Source organism: Cyprinus carpio, chromosome A9, assembly GCF_018340385.1.
Source record: "Cyprinus carpio isolate SPL01 chromosome A9, ASM1834038v1, whole genome shotgun sequence".
NCBI classification, from domain to species: Eukaryota; Metazoa; Chordata; class Actinopteri; order Cypriniformes; family Cyprinidae; genus Cyprinus; species Cyprinus carpio.
Genome location: NC_056580.1, coordinates 13,934,757 through 13,959,217, shown reverse-complemented (window position 1 = coordinate 13,959,217; position 24,461 = coordinate 13,934,757). Strand labels below are relative to the sequence as shown.

The 24,461-nt window shown below is 37.3% G+C and overlaps 2 protein-coding genes across 5 annotated transcripts; one reads left to right on the top strand and one right to left on the bottom strand.

Moving 5' to 3' along the window:
* Positions 1–461: 461 nt before the first annotated feature.
* On the top strand, positions 462–3,767 carry LOC109094766 (ribulose-phosphate 3-epimerase-like). Its single transcript, XM_042763652.1, has 6 exons — positions 462–631; positions 1,430–1,509; positions 1,758–1,897; positions 2,862–2,996; positions 3,071–3,157; positions 3,266–3,767. The coding sequence occupies exons 1-6, from the start codon at positions 510–512 to the stop codon at positions 3,386–3,388; spliced, it is 687 nt and encodes a 228-aa protein (XP_042619586.1). The 5' UTR covers positions 462–509; the 3' UTR covers positions 3,389–3,767.
* A 1,764-nt stretch (positions 3,768–5,531) lies between these two features.
* Positions 5,532–24,417, bottom strand: LOC109094765 (melanophilin-like). 4 transcript variants are annotated; one of them, XM_042763650.1, is made up of 15 exons: positions 24,297–24,417; positions 20,985–21,142; positions 13,279–13,500; positions 12,291–12,430; positions 11,133–11,174; positions 10,346–10,410; positions 9,617–9,709; positions 8,950–9,118; positions 8,398–8,606; positions 8,137–8,229; positions 7,204–7,440; positions 6,896–7,037; positions 6,701–6,772; positions 6,450–6,489; positions 5,534–5,867 (listed from the first exon to the last, which is right to left on the bottom strand). In XM_042763650.1, the coding sequence occupies exons 2-14, from the start codon at positions 21,122–21,124 to the stop codon at positions 6,461–6,463; spliced, it is 1,653 nt and encodes a 550-aa protein (XP_042619584.1). In that variant the 5' UTR covers positions 21,125–21,142; positions 24,297–24,417; the 3' UTR covers positions 5,534–5,867; positions 6,450–6,460. The 4 variants fall into 4 exon arrangements, with proteins under 4 accessions (XP_042619585.1, XP_042619584.1, XP_042619581.1 ...); XM_042763647.1 differs by having other exon boundaries at positions 5,535–5,867; positions 6,891–7,037; XM_042763649.1 differs by having other exon boundaries at positions 5,535–5,867; positions 6,891–7,037; positions 7,204–7,431.
* Between the last annotated feature and the right edge of the window lie 44 nt (positions 24,418–24,461).

Below are 24,461 nucleotides of genomic sequence, written 5' to 3'. Positions count from 1 at the left end.
ATGTCCTTTTGTAAACATTCAAGCTCGTCAGAGCCACTATACATCAGTGAAAGCAGTAAACCTAATTTATAACAACGTAAATCAAACCTTAACATGAAATCAACACCCTGCAGATCAAGGAAATCCTGACCTTTAGTTCACTTCACTGTAGGTCTGGTGGGGGTGGGGGGCGATGTATGTGTTCTGTGAAGTTTTAACAAGCTAACAAACTAACTGACAACGTTTTGATTTTACATTAATTATTTTTTAACCTTTATCTGCCAATTAGACAACACACAGAAGCTCCCAGCAGCAGCATTACAGGGGTTAGTGGCTTCCCCCCACTTTTCAGGGAGGAAAAATAAGACACATCATCAATGTCAATGACTGAGTCTTTTAGGTTCAAATATGAGACGGCTTTCTTTTTCAAATCGCGCCACCTCTTGGCGATAATGAGATGACGCAGGACTTTTGTTTTGAACGGCGCGTGTGAATAGCGGAAGTGTGCAGCAGAGGCAGGCAGCGGTAGCATGGTGTACACGGCGAAAGTAGGACCGTCTATTCTGAGCAGCGATCTGTCGCAGCTCGGGAGGGAATGTGAGCGAATGATGGAGTGCGGTGCTGATTATCTGCACCTTGACGTTATGGATGGGTGAGGAATAAAGTTTGCAATTTTCAACGAGTTTCTCACCCAGTGTTGACCTGCAGGCACTGATCGCGATCATATGACCCAGAGAACCATACCATGTTACTTTCTAAAGTCATTTTAATGAGCAAGAACATTGTTATCCCACATTTTGGCACAGGAATGATACAGCATGAATTCACCCTCGTTACAAACAAAGTATGTCACAAATTTAAGTTACAAGAAAGAATTCATACACAGCTTGGCATTGCAGTGAGATAATTACCTTATTTCCCTTTCATTCCCCCCCCCACAAAGTTTAGGGTTTACTGTGCACCCAAATTATTGTATGCAATATACATAACGTTACAACACACACACACACACACACACACACACACACACACACACACACACACACACACACACACACACACACGATTGAAAAGGTTGGGTTTGGTAAATAAATAAATTAAGGTTTTTAAAAGAAATCTCTTGTGCTCACTATGCCTGCATTTATTTGATTAAAAAATACAGAAGACAGTAAGTTTTTGAAATATTACAATTTAAAATGTTATTTATTCTTGTGAAGCTGAAGTTTCAGCTGAAATTACTCCGGTCTTCAGTGTCACATGATCCTTCAGCATTCATTCAAATATGCTGATTTAGTGCTCAAGAAACTTTTTTTTATTATTATTATTGTCAATGTTGAAAACAGTTGTGGTGCTTAATATTTTTGTCAGGATTTTTAATTTTTTTGTTCAGAAATTAAGACATCTAACTCTGCCTTTTTCAATCTCTTCCCTTCATCCTTAAATTTGCTGAGCATTTTGTTCCGAACATCACATTTGGACATCCTATGGTGGAATGTTTACGACGCTGTATCGGACCTGATCCTTTTTTTGGTGAGTTCCAGTCATTGCAAAATTGCATCTAATCTAGTTTCTGTTTCATTTGAGCATTTGAGTCCTCTTTGTTGGGACAGTTTTGTTAGTAATCCGCTCAAGTAGACACCATGGGGTCTTTCACATTTTCATTCTCTCTCAGTATTCTTAAATAAATATTGCCTCTAGGATAAACCAGATAAGTAAAACATTGCAGTGTTTACTCTGTCTAGGTTTGGAGGCTTTGCTTACCCTTTGCCTTATTACAGATATGCATATGATGGTGTCCAGGCCAGAGCAATGGGTGAAGCCCATGGCAGCAGCGGGAGCCAATCAGTACACTTTCCATCTAGAAGCCACGACCAACCCTGGCAACCTCATCAAGGAAATCAGGGAGAGCGGCATGAAGGTCTGTGAAAAAGGGAGGAATGGACATAATATATATATATATATATATATATATTATATATATATATATATATATATATATATATATATATATAAATATATAGATATATATACATATTTGCTGTTCCTTCACTAATTTGTAAAGCACAAAGAAGTATATAAAATATAAAATTAGCATATCATATAAAAATACGAATAAAATTATAAAATTCATTTAATAATTGATTTTTTGGGGGCATATGTATGATATTATATATATATATATATATATATATATATATATATATATATATTAGTGCTGTCAAATGATTAATCACGATTAATCACATCCAAAATAAAAGTTTTTTTTTTACATAATATATGCGTGTATGCTGTGTATATTTATTATGTATATATAATTACAAAGACATGCATGTATACATTTAAGAAAAATATGTTATGTTTATATATTAAATATAATAATATATTTATATATAATATAAAATATAAGAATATAAATATATAAATGTATATACATGTAAATATTTTCAAAATATTTACTGTATGTGTATGTTTTTATATATACATAATAAATATACACAGTACACATACATATAGTATGTAAACAAAAACTTTTATTTTGGGTGCGATTAATCGCGATTAATCATTTGACAGCACTAATATATATATATATATATATATATATATATGTATATATATGCAGGTTATTTGTTGATGATTGCCATGGCCTTATGGCGCCCTCTGCTGACTAATAATATAATTTGTTTTTTACTTTGTTTAAGGCATGTTATATTTGTAAGAATTTGATTTGGGCAGAACAGAAGTAATTTAACTGGTTTAAAGGAGGTGTTAGTAAACTCTGATTTTGAAGTATACATCTGTCTAGAAGTAAAGAAAATCTTATATTCTGGACTAGACCAAGCATTGCTAAAAGTATGAATTGTAAGAACATTCTTATGATGCAGGTTGGTCTTGCCATTAAACCTGGAACAACTGTTGAGGAACTAGCACCGTGGGCTGGGCAGATCGATATGGCTCTTGTCATGACTGTAGAGCCTGGCTTTGGTGGTCAGAAGTTCATGGAAGATATGATGCCAAAGGTACGCAAGTATACTGTCTATTAGTCTCATTTAGACTCAGACAACAGACACTGAAGATGCATGTGTCTCTGCAGGTGAGCTGGCTCAGGAGTCAGTTCCCTTCTCTGGACATTGAAGTGGATGGAGGAGTTGGCCCAGACAGCATCCACAGATGTGCTGAGGTATAGCTGTCCTTTAGTGCACACATATTCATTTGTATGAATAAAGAAGTGAGATATTATTTGAAGAAGTGCATTACTCATCTTTATTCATTTCTCCAACATTCTTAGGCTGGAGCCAACATGATCGTGTCGGGCAGTGCTGTAGTGAGCAGTGATGACCCTCGTTCTGTAATCGCCCTCCTCAAAAACGCTGTTATTGAGGCGATCCAGAAACGTTCTTTGGACCGCTGAGCATTTTGAGTTTTTACCTCAGCTCTGTTTTTGACCACCACTGAAAGTCATTCCTGCAGATTCTGAGAGTCTGTTTCAATGTATAAATTCGTTATTGAATGCTCAGTGGTGCTTGTGAAAGGACATGACCCATTGCTGGATGTGTTGAGGGTGCATTTGGGCATAACAGAACACGAGAACTGTCTTTGCCAAGACTCTTGTATGGATTCATCTGGAGTTTTCAAATTCATATGGTCTTTCGAGAATTTCAAGTTGATAGAACAGACAGATTCTATCTACAGTGACGTCATTCTGACAATTCTGATAATTCTGTTTTTTTTCCAACATTCCGCCAGCCTGTCTTTCTAGAACACTGAAATGATAAAAGTTTAAATCAAGAGACCTCTTGTATTTTTTTCTCTGAGTGTAGCATTAACACAGCAAGTAGATTCAGACAGTGAAGTCACCAAGTAAGGCTACATCTGTTAACAGTTTATTATCTAAACAAATACAATGACACATTTTAAAGTCAGCGTGAAATGAAAATTCTCTGATCTGCTTCCATTCAACTACATTTTTTTCCTTTATCACTAATTCCTTTCACTCAGATGTACATCACAATACCAAAAAAAAAAAAAAAAGATCTATTATTTATAATTCATTATGATTTTACCCATACATTAATGTGTTATTTTGAAACAAAATGTATTGGAGTGAAAGGGATATTGAAATAAGTTTTCACAGAACAAATGAAAATCAGTTTATGGAATTCATAATTAAGTCGTCAGTCCACAGTCAGGACCTCAGGATAGCACAACCCGTTTTCAAAATATGATCCTTCACCTTTCTGTGCCATTCTTCGGCCAAGTCTCCCAACAGGTTGTATTCCTCTGCCTTTATACCACACTGCATCAATGTTTGGATCTACAGAGAAATAATAGTATAAAGAATATGAAGTATTAGGAATCTGATTTTTTTTATAGTGTTAATTCAAAGGCAAGTTAAATTTTAGATTTTGTTTTTCAGGTAAGTAAAATTATACCTCTTATCTCCATTGAGCATAACGGTAGATCATCATTAGGTTTTGGCTGGGTAAAACATGCTAACAGCATAAGGATACAGAGCGAAACACGCAGATTTACAGCCATGGCTTAGTGTCTGTCAGCAGACACACTCTCAGAAAAAAAGGTACAAAAGTTGTCACTGGGGCGGTACCTTTTCAAAAGATACACCTTCAGTCTTCAGTCAGTCTTTCCGGAAGAAGAGGAAGGAAAAAAAATATTTTTACAGATACTAAGAACATATTTGTGGAAAAATAAATGACAAAATATGGCCTAAACTAATACACTATTTGTAGATTAGCACAAAATAATAAGTCTTTTAGTTAGTTTAATTTAGTTTTTTTATTTGGTAATTTAATATTAATGTCTTCTATTTGAGGCTGCTAAATTTTCTCAAGTATATACAGTAATTTCACAGGATTTTTAATTGGAAATAATTACTTTAGTAAAATAGAATTCACCATACTATGTAAATTACATTTACAGGATGTTATATATATCGATACTTACAGGATGTTGTAAGCTGTTCGCTTCTTGGTATCTTATTCTGTGAGCGTCAGCTGTCAGATAAAATGATCCTTTAGTGCAGAGGAAGCATGTATGTGTCTTGTCCTCAAAGTAGCAGTTTTTCTGAGGATTTGTGATCTTATAGTCTTGTCATAGCTGTGAGTATAAGAAAACTTCTGAGCATCTTTCTTGAGTCATTCTCTGAGGTTGAGGATATTCTCGTCTGGATCCACTGATAGACTGATCACCAATTTATACCCCCTCTGGCGGAGGGTGAAGACTGCACAGCTTACATGTACTCAAACACATCCTAAATATGCACACTAAATATACAAATGATGTGGTAATTTGGATATGGAGAATGTGATAATCCAGCATATGTCAGCAATGTGCCAGTGTTGACTGATTCCTTTATACATAACTGACATCGAAGACAAAGTTATGAAAAATTAAATTGTGTAGTTTAAGATATTTATTTAGCAGAAAAACAAAAATGTAATATATGAAAAATATATCAGACACAATATTTCAAGAAATATACCAAAGAAACTACATAGAAATCTGAATTTAGATATGAAATATTGACTACTGTATGTTATAAATATTGAGTTTTTATTAAAAAAACAGCAGTTAATAAGTGTAATGTAGACAAACAATTTCTATTGTGTGCATATTAAAAAAAATCATATTCTAAAAAACAGCACATGCTACAAGGTGAGACTCTCATTTTTCAGAATAATCTGACACTCATCTACTGAAAGATTAAAGCAAGTATTCATTATATATTATTAAGATGGGAATTTTATTAACAAATTAAATATGCTTGATGTGTATACCATCATGGACTTCTAAAAATATGTGAAAGAGTGTTAGCTTGCTGAAGTTGCTTCACATGACCAGCTTCTGGAAAGATCTTGCTTCATTGCTGCCTCCTTCAGAGAAAGCAAAAAGAACATCAGTACATGAGACATGTTTCTTCATGTTGTTACTTACATTACATGAATATTGAGTGAATTTTGATTAGAAACTTAGAAAAGGCAATCTGTTAAGCAATTCAATTTCATTACAGCTCACATCCTAACCAAACAGAAAATTTTCCACAGGCTCTTTCATGACCAAAGGATGTGGATAGTCAATTTGTTCCAGAAGCCGATCAGGGGGTCTGATTGCTATCAGTTTAATGCATTAAAATCACTGCACTGTGAAATAAAACTAGGTTAAATGTCTAATTGTGGTTTACAAATATTGGGATTTGTATCTGGGAACAATCTATAATCTGAAACCAGACAAACGGCCTTTAGTGAAATGTTTTGTTTAAAAAAAAACATCTGCTATTTTTTAAATAAATGCATTTGGTTTAATATTTTGATATATAATTGCAAAGACATTTATACAAAATTAAGTGCAAAGGAAGATTTTTTTTTTTTAGCTTTTATCTTTTATACAGCACAAAGATGATTGTGGGAAATAATTGTAAATGTTATTGAATATGCAGTACAAAGCTTTGCACTTACTAATTGGAAATTCATGCAATGTTCTTGATGGCTGAGGAGTCTGAATGAAAAAGGGAAGAACAAAACCATATTTAGCCTCTTTCTGAACTTGGCACAAAGAGCTGTTTTAATCACAACAGAATTTAGCTCACAATGTGTCAAAAATACTTTTTTTTTTTCTCTGAAAGTTTCAGTACATGCTCCTGTACAGCCATAGTTCTGGAAAAATGAAACAGGAATATTTGACTCTGAGCAGCTCTACTGCTACATACCCGTCTGCGGGACGTCTCCACAGTCATCCCTGCAGCACTCAAAGCAGCGATTCTTTTCTGAATATCTGTAACCTTTACATGAAGAACAGAGCAATGGTTAACGATCAGTTAAGGCAAGATATGAAGAGTTACTGCTTTGTTGGACGAAGAAATGTGGAGTAAATTTTAATGTTTAGACTGAGTGGCATACTCCACTTTGAGTGCTCTGGACGCTGGCCACTGCCTGTGCAACTTTACCCTCCAGTTGCGACAGCTCACAGCTGGTTGTGTTGCTAAACTCAAAAGACCTCACCCTCTTCTGCTTCTTTAAGGATTTAGGTACAGTTGGCTTTGCTTTCTAAAGTATACAATTAGAAACATAAAATTAAACATTAAATATATTTTTTTATATTAAATAATATAAGCAGTGTGCATTCAAACAAAGTATGCTAAACTCAAGCATTTGTAAGAAACACAAATAAATACGAACTCTTTATGTTTAACTGCTAATTTCTTAATCTTACCCACTCAACCTCAAGAGGCCATGCGTGTCTGACATTTCCAAGTCCAGCTGAATCTCCTCTCATAGCTGGAGCATAATAAACTGCCCCTTTCTTTGGAGAGTCTTCTGAAGGTTTCACTGCATCCTCCTCATCAGATGAGCCTTTGTCACTTATTTTTTCAGTAAGTTCATCAAGCTTTTTCCTGAGCTCAAGCTCCTCTAAGTCAGCTGGAGACAGATCCTCCTCTTTCTGCTCAACCGAAAGAGAGACAAGAAAAACTAAATTAGGATTTAAAATCAGGAGGGTCTCCATGTGATTTTTTATAAACTGCATCCTATCGATAAAAGTGTTTCAGAGATGCTGAATAAACTTTTATGGACTATCCTGAAATGTTGATATGTTTATCTTTTTTTGAGGGTAAAGTCAATATAGGATTCTGCTACAGATTTTTTTCTGAGTAGTAATGAAGTAAATAAGTACCATTCAAGTGTTTTTTTTTTTTTTTTTTAAGAAATTAATACTTTAATTCAGCAAGAATGCGTTAAATTGATCAAACAGTAAAGCCTTTTATATTCTTACATAAACATTCCATTTCAAATAAATGTTCTTCTTTTGAATTTTCTGTTGAATCCTGAAATTTTGAATATTTCTAATGAAACCTGAAAAAAGCAGGAGCACAACTTTTTCCAGCATTGATAATAATAAGAAATGTTGCTTGAGCACCAAATCAGCATATTATAATAATTTCTGAAAGATCATGTGACACTGAATAATATTTCACAGTAATACAGTCTTTACTGTATTTTTGATCAAATAAATGCAGTCTTGGTGAGCATAAGAAACTTCTTTCAAAAACAGTAACAAAAAACTTATTGTACAGTAGTGTACTTAAAGCATTTCATTTATAGACCTAAAATAATAACCTGGAGGTTGTGAAGATTTACTTCAACTTACTTGTTCTGCCTCAATTACAGGTAAGGTCAGTTTCTGCTCCAAACGGCTCAGAAGAGTCTCAATTTCTAACATGCGCTTGTTGAGCTCAATAATCTAGTGTCAGAGAGATACAAAATGTATGTTTTGCATGAACTGTATTTAAAGGAGGTCGAATGACTTCGGTCTCAGCTTTAAATTTGAACAAAGACATTATGACAAAATGTTATATCAATTTTACAAGTCATAATTTCCACAGATTTCGTCGTGACTTTTTGACTTTACCTGTGAAGGAACCTCATCTGGTGAGTGCTCCCTATGTGGGGCAGGACTATAAAAGACATGTATCTCAGATTCATCATCATCATCTGAATCTTCCAGGCTGTAAGAAGGCTCGCGGTGGAGGTGATAATTGGAGCTGCCAGCTGAAGAGACGCTCATCTTGGAGAGGGAATGACATTTTGTCATCCTCTGTAGATGTGGTATACAGTCATCTACAGAGTGCAAACAAAACACTGACTGATCCTGTATAATGTAAATACTGAAATGAAGTAAAAAGGAATTTCTGAGTCTATCCAAATAGTCTGGAATGGATTTTGTCACGTCAGCAATTAAGTTTGATTAATGTAATTCTTCTGTAGTGTTTTTTAACAATAATTATTGTGTTTATAGTGCATTAGGTTTACATTCCCAGCACAAATTAGCCTAAATCTTGCTGAAAGTAGGAAAAAACATTGGCTGGCCCGAAGGAGGAACCCATTCACCTCTACAGAGTCTTGGGAAAAAAAAAATCCTCAAAAATCTGTAAGGGAAATTGAAGTGGACAGCACATCTTACCAAAATGAGAGGGTTTGTCCAGGCTTCTCTGGCTGATTTGCAACATGTCCTTCATCTCATCAACTCTATCATGAGTTCCATTCTCCGGGATCTGCTTAAAGGTTGTGGACCAGTCGTCTTCGGTTATTGAGTCCTTAATCTGGGCAACTTTCTCTTGGCTACCTGAATACTTTAAATTAATAAATAAATGTTCACATATTGCATGGACCTTATACCTGAAATCATGTGCTTAAACTAAATTTTTAAAAATATTTTAATTAAAAATAAATATTGTCTAGTATAACAATTCAGTAGGAGTCTGTACAGAAAAGAAAACAAACCATGACGCTGTTACTCTAGCACTGGCATGACTCATTTTGTGATGATTTGCTTCAGTGAGGAAATAATCAAGTCTTATTACTGTAAGCAGTCAGAAAAAGCTCAATGGGACCTCTTCACATAGTTTGTTTACACAATGGGTGGATGAATCCCAAATTTTTCACACCACTGCAAACCATGTATTCTTTATTGCTGATCTAATGCATTTTCAAAGCAGCTGGCACTGCCATTGAAGGAACTTTTTGGGGTAGTTTTTTTTGCACGCTTCAGTTTTTCAGTGTTTGCCGTATTATATATTTCCATTTACTTATTTGTGACATCAGATGTGTAAGAACACAAACATACGAACCAGAAGTAAGGGAGGTCGAGAATAAGCAGAGTTCTCAATGCCAAGATTAAAATCAAGAGGATCAACAGGGAGTAGCCGTCTGCCTTTTCTCATCTTAAAGGAGAAAAAAATGTTAGTTTTAATCGTCTAGAACTCAAATATCTATCTATCTATCTATCTATCTATCTATCTATCTATCTATCTATCTATCTATCTATCTATCTATCTATCTATCTATCTATCTATCTATCTATCTATCTATCTAATAAAGGTAGCTTAACTACAAAATCTCATACTGGAGGCATATACAATCACTTTGGCAAACCCTGTTTTAAAATTCAAAGCCAAGTGGGTTGTAAATGTGCTCCTGCAGTTTCAAATCATGTCCAAATCCTGCTCGCTCTTCAATTTCCTGTTTATTCTAAGAGGCCCATACAACTAAACAAAGGGCTGAGTCACAGACAGATTTAGACAAGGACTGAGCATAGCCTTCAAACTGGTATTCTGGCTAAAATTATAGCCTGTTTACATGTGGTCTTTAAAACCACCTCCAGGTGACAATGTGAGGAATCATAATCATATAATAAGAACAAGGGGGAACAAGAACAAAATTAATCTGTTAAAACTAAAATAAGACTTGAACACCAGAGGACGAGGACTGCTAACAAACTGATGCTCCGGTCAAGCCCTTGGTTTTCACCTTACCCTATATAACTTCAGTTTCTGACGTTTTAAGGGATGGTACATTACCAGGCTGAAGTGGTGTCTATCGGACCTCTCAGACTGCTCATCTTCCTGGCTATACACAGAACCAGCTGTGTGGATGACAAGAGTTACAAACATGATCTCAGACAAGAGAGGCTGTAGTGATTAACAAGTCTGACTGTTCGAACACATTTTACTAATATAAATTCAAAATTATGTTTTTAACTTTGTGGAGGTTTTAAACAAGTTATTTTGGATCTGTCATTAAAAATTTAACAACAAAATGAATTTTCTTTTCTTTCTTTCTTTTTTTTTTACTAAATGGTTTTCTCTCTCACAGCTCCAAATGTAGAAGGTTGTGTCCAAAACTAAAGAACTGTTTAAATATGTTTTTTAAGGTACCATACCATTATCTAGCTAGCTAATTGATATTGATAATGATGAATTAAATCCTGAAAGCATAATTTAGAATGGGTTTCTAAATTATAAATAAATAGACAGGAATGTTTTGCCCCATGACATAATTTTCAAGCAAAAATGTAGTATAGTTTAAAGCAATGTCATAAAATCCTTTGTAAAACTTCACAGCTATGTTTTAGGCCATGCTTCTGTGTTCAGTTCTTTCATGGCTATGTTAGGTGTTTTTCTTCCACAGACATTTTCTTCTCCATGTTCCTTGGCATATTAAATTAAAGTTTTAATGTGAGTGCAGATGGCCGCTGTATTGTTTGGACAGATGAAAAACATTCACTGATTACTTTAAAATCTTGTATGACATCAGTGTTCAAAATGCCTATATCACAAAGGAACAGGACTGTTTTTTTTTACTCACTGTGAACTTCAGGCATGCTGTGTGTGTCATCATCTCGGGGCTCTATGTGAAGGGGGGTGGGGGGGTTGGGGCAGTTAGGGAGAAACAGCAAGAGATGAAAACTTAAACATAAGAAGACGAGAGACAGAAAGTGTGCTGTGATTGGTTGCAGGAAGCAACCACTGTTAAAAACAACAATAGTGGAATTAAACAGTGGCTACAGCTAAAGCTAGTTTACGCTGCCTCAACAAACAAAATTCCAATGGCTGTTAACCACGTTGGTGTTTTTGGTGCAGTGTGAACAAGACAGTTAGTCTACATTTCCCAACATTTCAGCTCCAACAGCCACGCTGGTGTTTGTTGCCATTTATTCACCATTGTGATCAACCCTTAAATATTATGTACATTATTAAAACATCTTTTTGTATTTTTTTTTTTTAATCTTATTTGAACTAAACAACAATGTTCATTCTCTGACCTCTGTAATTAGGACAGAAAGAGCTTGAAAATTGGATAAAAGAGACACACTCAGGTCCAGGCACACAGAGAACGAAGACATGTGACTGTGTAAAGGAGTAAATCACATGGATGATTCAGAGCAGCCAGTTCTCTCCCTCTCTCCTCCCTCTGGATCCCTCACTAAATCCTTCAAAGTCATGAGGGCCTCTCTAATCTAAGCTCTGCCTTCATTGTCCTCATTTCTTAATAACTAACTGACGGATAGTAGCTATTCCTGTTAGAAATGAACAAATACAATGCAGTTTGCTAACCTAAATGTTTGGAACAGGGTCCAGCTGAATGCTCTTTACAACAAGAGTTTTTTTTTCCTAAGGTTTGAAAGTGGAAACCTTTATGTATTCGTATTGCAGAACCACCATTTTTTATTGTTATTTTACTTAGTTTAACCACAAAAAATGTATGTTTATTACAATTTTGCACATTCTTGCTCCCTTAGACTTAAAATTTAAGTCCAAATATAATGATCAAGATTGCTCAGGGTTCAATTTTTAGGGTCAGTTTATGATGGGAAGGATGCAAGTCTCACCCCTAATTGTTTTTTAGGTAATATAGTGTGTATAGTTTGCAAATTAAAAATGGCCAAGCAACCAACATTACAATTTTTAAGTAGATATAAGATTGAATAACTCTTGCTCAATTAAATAGGCTTTTGAAGTCTACCTCTGAGGTCAGTTTGAGAACAGGCACGGTCACTGTTCAGCCTTTTGAAAAGTGAATTCATGACCTTTGCGCTGCCAAACCCCTTGAAACGAGAGCGTACATTCTCATGGAACCATTCCAGAGTCCCAATCTTAAGGATTCTATAAGAACAAAGACAAACACAAGAAGGACAAAATGATTATTCAGACAAATCCAACTCTCATGAGAAAACGCAACTGTTTTACAAGGGGGTGATAATCTATGAATTTGTCTGATGTGATTTGCACTGATATGTACAATTTAAAACAAATAAAATAAAAAAATAACCCTAAACATAACCATTAGGGGGGGTGTAAGAAGAATGTACAAAAACATACAAATTCTCCCAAATTAGCCAGCAATTCACCAAAACATAAAATAGTTGTTTATATTGAAGTGATTTAATTTCTACCTGGTGTTTATGTTGCTTCTACATAAAATATCATTTAAAACATAAGGAGTCATGCTATACTGTGAACATAGTCTACACAAAACTAATTAGGCTAATGTAAGAATAAAGGCTGTTGGTGGATCACCCACAATGGCCGACAATATGCATAGTTCCACAGTGTTTCAATAGAGTGCTAGAGTAGTACAGAGCAGAAGTAAAAATGCATAAATGTATTTTTTTTAAAACAGTTTGTTTACAGGAACTGACATTTGTTTGGGGTTGTGGTTTATGTACTATAAGTGCATGGTGAAGATGAATCATCAATGCAAAGCATTGGAATAATAAGTAAAACAGTCTCAAACATGGGCCTTATTCATGAAACATGAGATGAATCGTTCAGAAACAATTCTTACATAAATTGTCCCGTTGAATTAAATTTGACAATTTACAACAAGAATTGTTTTCCGTGTTATTTAGAAGGAAATTATGTTTGTGTTTTATTTCATTTCTCTTTATGTTGTTCCTTTGAAGCGTCATATAAGGATATAAATCACACTCACGTGTCTGTCAGGTGCTCACCTGGCCATGTGGCATGGATCACAAACCCAGCCACTATCCTTTTTATTAAAACGGCTGCAGGACTTGCAGACAAATAGTTTGCAGTCCAGACACTGGCGCTTGTTGTTGACAAGGAATTTGAAAGGCTGCAGACAGCGGATGCAGAGGGAATCACTGAGTTTAGTTTGGTATTCCAGTAGCTCTCTCTTGGTGTCCTCTTTCATTATTTTCGTCTTGAGTTCCCTGTGTGAATAATAAAAATCAGTTTCACTGTCTTGAATGCTGATTGTTTTTATGAGTGATGTGTAAAACTCAGTTGTGGCCTCTTGTTCCAACCGGAACCACTTAAAAATAATGAAGAAAAACGTATATCGTTTGACAACACTGCTAGAATATGGATGCTTGGTTTTATAGACATACAGCAGCGTGGACGCACAGGAGATCCCCATTACCGGGGGGCGCAGGCGGTGGTGTAGAAAGTTTACTCTGAACATTTATTTGTTTTATGAAAATTATCAGAACGAAATAATAATATCTATAAACAGTTTAAAAATATTTTTTTTCACTCTGAAACAGTTTTTTTTTTTTTTTTGTCTATTGTAGCGCTTCAAACTAAAAATGTTTAGGTCGTAGCCCCATAGAAATGTATAGGCTTAGCCCTCTAGTGGTCAATGCAATTAAGAATTTAGCAGCACTGTTTGATGGCATCACATGCTACCTGAGGATGGCTAAATGGTATGGCTCAGAATCGATTGATTGATCTGTAGGTCATCTGTACATCTGCTCAATCTATGAATCGGCTAGACGGAGAGAGAGAGAGAAAGAGAGAGAGAGAATTTTGCTATCCAGGATCAAGTAAGGTATTTTACAACTGCTGTTTTTTTTCCCCAAAGCAACACTGAATTGGATTGGACTGGTTTACTCAAATTCACATACAATTATTTACACATTACCCAAATCCAGACTACCAGTGCTCTAAAAGGGACTGATTCACATCACAATGTGGACAACTACAGTATAAAGAAAAACAGGCAACAAATAGCATTTACATTTACATTTAATCATTTAGCAGACGCTTTTATCCAAAGCGACTTACAAATGAGAACAGTAGAAACAATCAGATCAACAAGAGAACAACAACGGTATACAAGTGCTATGACAAGTCTCAGTTAGTCTAGTACAGAACACGTAGCCAGGGCCTGTTTTTTTTTTTTTTTTTTTTAAATGAATATGATAGAAAAGAAAAAGAAAAGGTAAGTACTAGAATTAGTTGGTTAAGTGCAGGCGAAAAAGATGAGTCTTTAGATGTTTTTTGAAAATGAGTAAAGACTCAGCTGTTCGAATTGAGATCGGGAGGTCATTCCACCAGCTGGGCGCAGTCCAGGAAAATTAATTAAGGCTACAATGATAAATGACAGTTAAATTAAATTTATTAAATGTATTATTTTTGTTTTATATTGACAACTGGTGGGGTATTATATATATATATATATATATATATATATATATATATATATATATATATATATATATATATATATATATATATATATATATATATATATATATATATATATAGATGTACGCACAGGTAAAGCTACCTGCTAGGCATTTCTGCCAAATGCACTTCCGCCAGTGCCATCCAGGGTCATCAGCCTGGAGCCACCCATCCTTGATGTTTCGCTCCTTTAATCCCGGAACATCTCTAGGTGGTGGTATACTGCAGCTGCCCTAGGATCTGTCTCTCCTCCAAGCCTTGTCTTTCCTGTGTAGCCAGAGCCAAAATCTTCCCTGCTCAGCCTCCTCTGCCAGGTCTTTCAGGGCCTTCTGCAGCTTGGTGCCTCTGACACTGAGAGTCTTAAGGAAACGCTGCGTGGAGGTTCCGGTGAAGCCTCTGCAACCAACCTCCACTGGAAAGGTATATGCTCTCCACCCAGCTTGCGTGCATGCGGATGCAAGCTCTCCATACTTCTCCCTTTTCCTCTCAAATGCTGCCTCAATCCCATCTTCCCATGGCACAGTTAGCTCGGCCATGATGACAGTCTTCGTGAAGGTGGACCAGATTACAATGTCAGGTCGAAGAGATGTTATGACAATCTGCTGTGGTAACTTCAATTGAGCCGTCTCAGGTTCCATTCACCTCCTGGTGACAAAAGGGACCTCTCCCGTACGAAGCTGCTTAGTGCCTCTTCCCCTTGCCTGACAAATTGGATAGACTGGTATGATGTTGATATGCTGGCTTTGTTCACTTCGAGTCTGCGTGCTTCAATGACCTCTGCTAGCTTCCGCAGGAGGCGGTCGTGGCACCACCCATACCGGCCCTGAGTCAGAGCAGTCTTACAGCCAGAGAGGATGTGTTGAAGGCTGGGACTCTAGTGGCCACAGAGCTGGCTAAACTCTTCTGTGCTGTACCAGCGGTGCAGGTTCTGGGGGCTTGGGAGGGTATCATACGTGGCCCTGATCAAGAAACCTTACCTTGCTTGGGGCAGCTTCCACAGGTCGGCCCATGTGATGGTCCTGTCGATTACGGCCTCCCAGGCTGTCCATTTCCCTTGCTGGGAATGGCTCACAGCTTTGACCCTATAGCTTTCCCCTTCCTCCTTCATGATCTCCTGAACAATCAGTCTTTTCCTCTCTATCTTTGTGGCTTTAGACCACATGCTGGTTGATGTTGTCCATCCGAAGCCTGCCATGCTGTGTCAATCCCACTACTTCTTGGTGTTTCAGAAGAGTTATGGTCTGATTCACTGCTTGCTGCACATCCCATTTTCTTCGGGTACGAACTTGGGCATTAGCATTTTGTACTACTGGGTCAGGAGAGTTTTTCAGCTCTAAAAGCAGCCACACCTTTTCCAGTTTATAACCCAAGCTGATGGTTTTCATCAGAAGCCTCAAGGTGTTCTTCCCAAACAGAGCTGAAGTGGACAGGCATCGGGGAAGGCCGAGCCACTTCCGGATGTAATTATTTGCCTTTGTGTCCATCTTCAGGACTGTTGATGAGGTGATCTCACATAACTTCAAGGGCCACAGCAAGCGATGGTATAAGGTAAACTGGTAACACTAGACCTTGAATTTGCCTGGTAGTGGGCTTTCGTCTATCTTTTTTAAACCACCAGTTAGTTGTGTGATTACAGAGAAAGCCACGTGTTTGTCTGATAGGTCAGCAGTGAAGAGCCTTCCCAGGATTTTCACTGGTTGGTCTATCAAGCATGGAATCCTCTCACCACTCACTGAGAAGGAGATGTTGTCTTTCCTGGCTCCTTTCTGGATGGAAAGGCTGCGTGACTTGGATGGTTTTATCTTCATCCGGGCCCATGAGAACAGGTCTTCGAGCCTTTTCAGAAGCCTGTTGGTGCATGCCGCTGTCTGAAGGAGAGTGGTGACGTCATCCATGTAGCTCTGTAGAGCAGAGAGTCGCTGACCTGATGGGGATCTGACTCCTCGGACTGTCTGTCTTCCTCCAATAAGAATGACCTTGAAAGCTGTTGTGAAGAGTATGTGAGAAATGGAGCATCCCATGGCAATTCCTTTCTCCACTTGATGCCACCCAGTAATAAATCCAAGATACTCTGAATACATGGTGGGATATGGTAGAAGTTCAGGGCAAACCTAATGAGCTGGTGAGGGACAGACCCATATGCATTTGCGAGATCTAACCACACAACATGGAGATCTGATTTATTGCGCTTGGCTGTCTGAATCTGCTCCCAAATCATCACGGAGTGCTCCACACAGCCTGGAATTCCTGGGATGCCTGCCTTCTGGCAACTGGTGTCAATATATTTATTTGCTAGGAGGTAACTGGTCATGCGTATTGCCATCACTGAGAAAAAGATCTTCCCTTCCACATTCAGAAGCACAATGCCTCTGAATTGGCTGATGTTGCAGGAGTCTTTCTCTTTTGGGATGAATATGGTGACTGCCCTACACCATGCTGTAGGAATGGCTTTGGTTTTCCAGGCAACACACATCAGCCTCCACAGCAGTTTCAGGACTGTGGGGCAGTTCTTGTAGACTTTGTAAGGAACGCCATTTGGTCCGGTTGCTGATGCACTTCTTGGTCGCTTTACAACTTGGCTGACCTCAGACCATTTTGGAGGGGTGGTATCAAACTGTGAGGATGTCTCTGGCGGCTGAGGGATGTACCCTGGTGGACCAAGAGGACTTTCGCAGAGGCTGTCACTGCTCTGGGTTTTGATGTGTTTTTCCAGCTCCTGCTTGGTAGTATACAGAGTCCCAGTCTTTTTCTCTTCCAATAGACTGCGGGCATACTTAAAAGGGTCCCCGTGGAAGCTTGACCTTGCTTTTTCCTTTCGGCTTCTTCGTTTCCTGATCCTCTCTGCTCTCCTCAGATGTGAAAGCCTATCTCTAATCTGGTTCCACAGGTTCTTTAGGCCCTCCTTTTCATGATCTTTGGCTTTTCTCCACAACTTTTGGAGGCAGCGACATTCCTTTACTAGCTGCAGGATCTCCTTCTCCCGTCTCCCACTCTGTTTAGGAGGGACCTTTCTCTGTTGCAGCTCTCCAAATCTTTCGCTGCTTTCGCTGTAGATGATGACTCCGATGATGTCTAACTTGGTGATTATGCTGCCTCTCAGGGAGCTATGAAGAATTATTTGTAGGCTCTGATCGAAGCTTCTCAATTCATCCTTTCTCACTAGCTTTCGGAAATTTAATCTTGGCTTTCCAGCTTTGCATCTCAGCTGTGGGTCTTGCAGGTTCCCTGCAAACTGTTGCATTGGAAAGAACTAGCTGTGGGTGTTAGGAATCGACGCGAGTCCTCTTGTAGGGGCTGCTCTTGCTCCTTTCCACTAGGTGCAATGTTGGGCTCAGTAGCACTGTGGTGCTAACCTGGTTTAGGGTTCCTCCTTGTCTGACCTGCTGTTGCAGTGCAAGCTTGCACCTGGGTGTTGTTGCAGCATTTTGCTTTCCCCTGGTGGATTCGCAAACCCTGGTATGTTGTAACTTTGGACCACCCGCAGCTACATTCTCTTAGGATCCTTTCTTTACATGTCTTGTTCGTTCCAGTCATTACCATGTCATCTGTCCTGTTTGGTCCATTTTCCATCCCGCCTCTCGGTGGACCACTGGGCTGTTTTCTTTTTGATCTGCTTGTAGTTAGGTAGGGAGTCTGTGAGGCTTCCTGCTTCACAGACATGTGGATAGGGTAACTAGCCCCTCCACCCCTGGTGTAGTCTTTCCTGCTGTCAGCCGGACTTCCCCGGCAGCCCTCCAGTCTTTCCTGGACGCCAACTGCCCTATTCACAGTAGTCACTGGAAGCCAGATTAACTAGATGTACGCACAGGTAAAGCTACCTGCTAGGCATTTCTGCCAGACACACTTCCGCCAGTGCCGGTTGGGCAGCTGCAGGGTCGTCAACCGTGAGCCACCAATTCTTGATGTGTCGCTCCTTTAACTCTGACGTCTCCCTGCCACCCCCTGCAGCTGCCCTAGGATATGTCTCTCCCCCAAGCCTTTTCTTTTCAGCGTATATATATATATATATTACTTCTACTTCTTTTCTGTTCAAACTTTTCTGTACTCAAAGGCCACTTATTTGACCAGTTTTAAAGTTTTATTACATTTTGTTCCTGTAATCAACCCTGTATACACCATTCTGTTAGGACCAGGATAATTTTTTTTTTTTTTTTTTTTTTTGATCAAAGGTATCCTAATCTTACTACAAAGTTAGAACAACATATAATGGAAGTTTAATCCAGATCAAAACCAATGACTGGATTACATGATCTGATCCATTTTCCTTTTTTCCCTTTTTTTTCTTTCTTTCTTTTTTTTTTACAACCCATTTTCAAGAGTTGAGCCAATCTGATGGCTGAAATCTGATCAATTTTCTTTTTGAACAACTGGGTCCAGATTGCTTTGGACCATCAGCACAAATCAGTATAATAGAGAGGGGAAATGACTCCACATTTTCTTCCATGGTCTTCCTTTCTAGTCTTTTCTCAAAAACCTCCATTCTTAATGTGCCAATTTCTCAAGATTTATGGCCCATTGATGGCCTTCTAGCACAATGACCCCTCTGTGTCACAGCTGTGCAGCATTTAAAATGGCATATACAAGTAATTTCTGCTAAATCTGCTCTTCTCAAGGGGGGAAAAAACTGCTAAGAGCTTTCCTCCACATATTGTATGATTGTGTGCCTGCATCTCTTTCAACTTTTATTTGGCAAAGGTTGAAAGCACTTCAGCATAAGCCCAAGTGTAAGTAGGTTGAAAGCACTTCAGCATAAGCCCAAGTGTAAGTCAAATATCTCACATTACAGCATAATCAATTAATAAAGGACATATGAAAGAAGATTTGGGAAAAACGCTTTTACACTTGGTCACTCACGTTTTGAAACATAGAAAAAATTCACTTTCCAAAACTAAATTTTTTATAATGTTATTGATGTACCATTTTTTTGCAATGTCTTTAAAGGATGAATTTTTTTAAGTTTTCAGTTGAATATCTGAATTATTTCTAAAGTGTGATTGAGAAAAAAGGCAACGAGAAGACTCTCCTCATTTCACACCTTGTCATATCATACTTTTCCTACATAATTTTCTAACAAAAAACATTGGTAAAATATCTATTTAGGAGTCATAGACCTTTCCAACGATATAAAGTGTGTCATGATTTTGATTTAGTGAAGTAAACGTATATACGGGCCGTGGTTAACAGGTTAAGCCATAGTGCTTGAACATGTAAGAACAGTAGCTGACTACATAGCATTTATAATTCATAATTATTTTGAAAGTTCCAATTGTTTTAAATGATTCATTTGGCTGACTTGCAGATCACCTGCTAGCAATAGCACTTGTTTTTTTCCTCTCAGACTTTCACTGAAATTGTCTGCAATGCGAATGCAACATAATGTCACATTACCGCATCATATTTCCAAGGAAAGAACTTCTTTGTTTTTATCATCATCTCAAATCTTCACCACATTACAACAAAGTCTCCACAGGACTATTTTGAACTAGCTTCATTCCAACGGTGAGAGAATCGAGAGAAAATGTCAGTCATGTGATGTTATTCAATATTCTGAGACAAATCCTATTACCTCCTTTAAAATGACTGGAATTTAGACATACATGGGCTCGGCCTGTTGATAAAGTGTCTGAAGAGTTAAAAGCTTAACAACTCTGGTGGGACAAATAAAGAAATATCTGGTGGAAAAGGAAATATATATGTAAAGGACATCAAATTAGGGTTCATATGGTCATTTTTGTTTTGTTTGTTTGTCAGCTTTCAATTGTTTCTGAAAACCTCAAAAAAAAAAAAAGTAGACAACTAACAACTTAAAGTAGAAACATCCCAATAAATGAAAGTCAGCACAGAAATGAACATCAGCCCTCTTATACAGGAACTGATTTTTACATGCGCGTTACTTCTTCGCTGCATACAAGGCTAGTACTTGACAGTGCTAAGACATGCAAGTGTTGTGAACAAGTAGTACCACATGTCTGTAAGCATGACTGTGGGCTTCATCCATGACCTTATTACTTAATGGATTAAAGAAAGCAGATGGTAATGGTCCAGGCGTTAGGCACACAATGTATGATTATATAACCACAATGTCCTGCATTCACAAGACATTTTCTTTGCTTGCTGAGTCATTAAGCCGTTCCTTCAAAGAGATCAGATGTTGGAAAATATTTTTTAGGTTCCCATTTAGGAACATATGACAGTTAATGCCATGTAAATGTGGTCAAGAGTGTCTCACCCTAGTCTATTCTCTTCTTTCTTTCGCAGGTGGAAATCTCTCTGGATCACCTGCCAAACATGCTTGGCTTCGTCATCTGTCAGCCTGGAGAGATCCAAATTCTTCCCATTACTGCTGTTGGGCATCATCTTAAATCTCATCCGGTAGAATGAGGAAGCCTGTCAACAAAATTATAGTGCCACTTTCTTACCAAACATGTAGCGTTGTTTTAACATACCGTACAATTAATGGTTCAGCCTGATTCATTGCAAGCTGGCACCCAGCTAGTCTGAAGTATTTTACTCCTCCCAGGTCAAACAGTTTATTAAAGCACATTTTCTTGAGAATAAATTACCACTTCAAAGGTTTAATATAAAACAACATTTGGGATTGACCTTATTTGTAAACAAAATGGTAATGTAGCATTTTCCATTCTGTCATAAGACTGGCATCCATTCATACTTAGGCTGAATCTTTTACAGTGGGTATAGAAAAGAATCACCCCCTTTAAAATAATCACATTTTGTTGCTTTGCAGCCTGAAATGAAGACAGACACAGTTTTTGTTTTATTCAGCTGTATTTACTCAGTGCAGCTTATAACAACCAAGTGAAAGATATAACACTAACATGTCAGAAAAAAATGAAATAAATAAACAGAATCACTGAGTTGGAAAAAGGATCAGTCCCTTGTGACAGTAAATTTTGTTGAACTGCCTTTTGCTTTAATTACAGCCTTTAGTTTCTGTCTCTACTAACTTTGCACATCCAGACTTTGCAATATTTGCCCACTCTTTGTTTGCAGAACTGCTCAAGTTCAGTTCAATTTGATGGTAGGCGTTTGTGGACTGCAGTCTTCAAGTCATTCCACAGATCTTCAGTGGGATTTAAGTCTGGGCTCTGACTAAGCCCTTGCAAGGACATTCACCTTTTTCTCCTTCAAACACTGTGTGCTCAGTTTTGCTGTGTGGTTTGGGTCATTGTCATGTTGGAAAGTAAACCTTCTTCCCATTGACATCTTTCTGGCAGAGAGCATCAGATTTTTCTCAAGAATTTGACAGTATTGCCCCATCCATTTTTCCTTCTATCCTGACAGGTGCTCCTGTCCCTGCTGCAGAGAAACACCCCATAACAGGATATAACCACCTCATGCTTTACTGTAGGGATGGGGTTATTTGGATGGTGAGCTGTATTGGATTTCCAACAGACATATAATTTGGTGCTGAGGCCAAATAATTACATTTTAGTCTCATCTGCCTCAGAATCTTTAAGGTGTGTTTTGGCTCACCCTTACGAAAAAGAAGTTTATTCAAGTGTGCTATTAGTATACTTCTTTTAAACTAAAAATAGGAAAGTATGCTTTTAGTTTACTTTTTATGTACTTCTCAGAAATGGGCTTTATGTACTTCTCAGAAATACTTGAATTTTACTTAAGTATACTTAATAAAATAAACTTGAAGTATACTACTTTTTGGTAAGGGCAGTTATGACTACATGTGGCCTTTCTTGAGCAGTAACTTTTTTCTTGCAACCTTCCTATACAAGCCACATCTGTGGAGAATTTGTGATATTGTTGTCACATGCACACAATGATATTTGTGGTGAATTTGTGATTTTGGTTCAGAGTTGCTGTCGGCCTCTTGGTCGCCTCTCTGACCAGTTTCCTTCTGTCATTTTCATCCAGTTTGGAGCGATGTCCTGATCCAGGAAGGGTTTGTGTTGTACCAAATACCTTCCACTTATTACTAACATACTTTACTGTGCTTATAGGCATTGATAAAGCCTTTGAAATTGTTTTATATCTCCTGAGTGGTGCCTGTCCACAACTTTATCCCAGAGATCTTTTGACAGTGTCTTGCCTCCCATAGTTGATTGTTTGCTTCAGTTGCACTACCAAGGACTGCAAGGACATGCACCAGAAAATCTCTTTTCATGCTGAGTTGATCAAAATGACCACAGCTGATCACAGTTGAAAGTCAAATGGCTTTGTGTGAAATTGAGAAGGTGATTACCTACACCTAATTTAGTTTCCAAGTCATTTTTAGGAGTGGGTGATCCTTTTTCCAACTCAGTGATTCTGATTTTTATTAAAAAAAAATTCTGACATGTTGGTGTTATATCTTTTACTTGGATGTTATGAGTTGCACTGAGTAAATACAGCGGGATAAAACAAAAACTGTGTCCTTCTTCATTTCTGGCTGCAAAGCAACAAAATGTGATTATTTTAAAGGGGGGATATGCCCACTGTTTATTGATATTAAAAATCAACATTTTCAAAATGTAATTTTCTAATCTTTTTATCATCTTATTTTCATCATGAGACCCACTTATGTTAGTCAAAAAAAGTACTTATTTTATTATTTTTATTTATTCATTTATTTATTTATTACTGCTTTACTTCTAAGACTAATATGCAAATTGTGGGTGCCTGGTCAAAAAGTGTCATCCACTGTTTATTTGCAGATAAAGAGATGTTTTCTCCAAAAAGAAAACATCAATATTTTTAATGGTATAAACAAATTAGCCAATTAGAATCAGTAATTAAATTTTTCTTTCAGTTGAATAGGCATATAGAGACCCATGTGACTAGCTGTTGAAAAGCTGCTAAAAGGATTTTTAAGCTCTTATTTAAGTTCCTTTGGTCAAACCCCATGACATCATTATCTGAAAATTGTGTCTATCTTCCCTTCATAAAGACACAGTTATACAATGTTTATTCAAAGATTCACTATTTCCTTCTCAACTGCAAAAGGGCAACTAATCAGCGGTGCTCTAACAAGTTATACTGTTTTCAAGTTTCTTCCTTTACATTTGAAAAGAGTGAAATTACTTCAAAGGCTTTTTATTAGGGAAATTATTTAAAAAAAGAGAGAATTTTATATGAATTCAGAGGTGCTGTAGATTAATTTTGTAACATTGTAAAAACTAAAATTAGTATTTGTTTATTTATTGGAATTGGTTCATATCTGCCATTGCACTCAACATCTGTGCTTAAGATCTTATATCCTACAACTGACCCTTAAGGTCTTTATGTAACGGAAAACTGGTGGATTGTTAAGCAATAAAAGGTAATGCTGCAGCACTCTAGGCATGTTATTTCATTCATAAATAACAGAAGAAGACTAAAAATACTAACTGATGCACAGCTATGGCAAGCTTTTCTTCAAGTAAGTGGCATTTAAGGATTTAGAGAATTATTTGTTGTGAAATAATTGACATAATAAAAATTGCAAAAAAGAAAAAGTAATAATTTTACACATTTTACATACGTAGGACCTCTTCTTAGCTTTAGCTATTATATAGCCTAATAACTAGCATCCAGTAAAAATGTTTACCTGGTCTTGATTCAGCAGCCTTCAGTGGTAGTCCTGTGGGATTTCAGCTGACCATTTTCAGACAGAAAATCAAACTGCTGTGTTTATCACATGTCCAGTTAACTATGGGGTCGGGAAGGGCCACTGAAATATTTAAGCCCCACCTCAAAGTTCTCGTTAAAACAA

Excerpts from the sequence above, each read along its gene's own strand:
- LOC109094766 (XM_042763652.1), top strand. The coding sequence starts at position 510 with ATGGTGTACACGGCGAAAGTAGGACCGTCTATTCTGAGCAGCGATCTG. Across the intron at positions 632-1,429 it reads CACCTTGACGTTATGGATGG|GCATTTTGTTCCGAACATCA; the intron begins GTGAGGAATAAA and ends TAAATTTGCTGA. Across the intron at positions 2,997-3,070 it reads TGGAAGATATGATGCCAAAG|GTGAGCTGGCTCAGGAGTCA; the intron begins GTACGCAAGTAT and ends GTGTCTCTGCAG.
- LOC109094765 (XM_042763647.1), bottom strand. The coding sequence starts at position 21,124 with ATGAGATTTAAGATGATGCCCAACAGCAGTAATGGGAAGAATTTGGAT. Across the intron at positions 13,501-20,984 it reads AAAGAAGAGAATAGACTAGG|GGAACTCAAGACGAAAATAA; the intron begins GTGAGACACTCT and ends TTATTCACACAG. Across the intron at positions 5,868-6,449 it reads ATTGCATGAATTTCCAATTA|GAGGCAGCAATGAAGCAAGA; the intron begins GTAAGTGCAAAG and ends CTTTCTCTGAAG.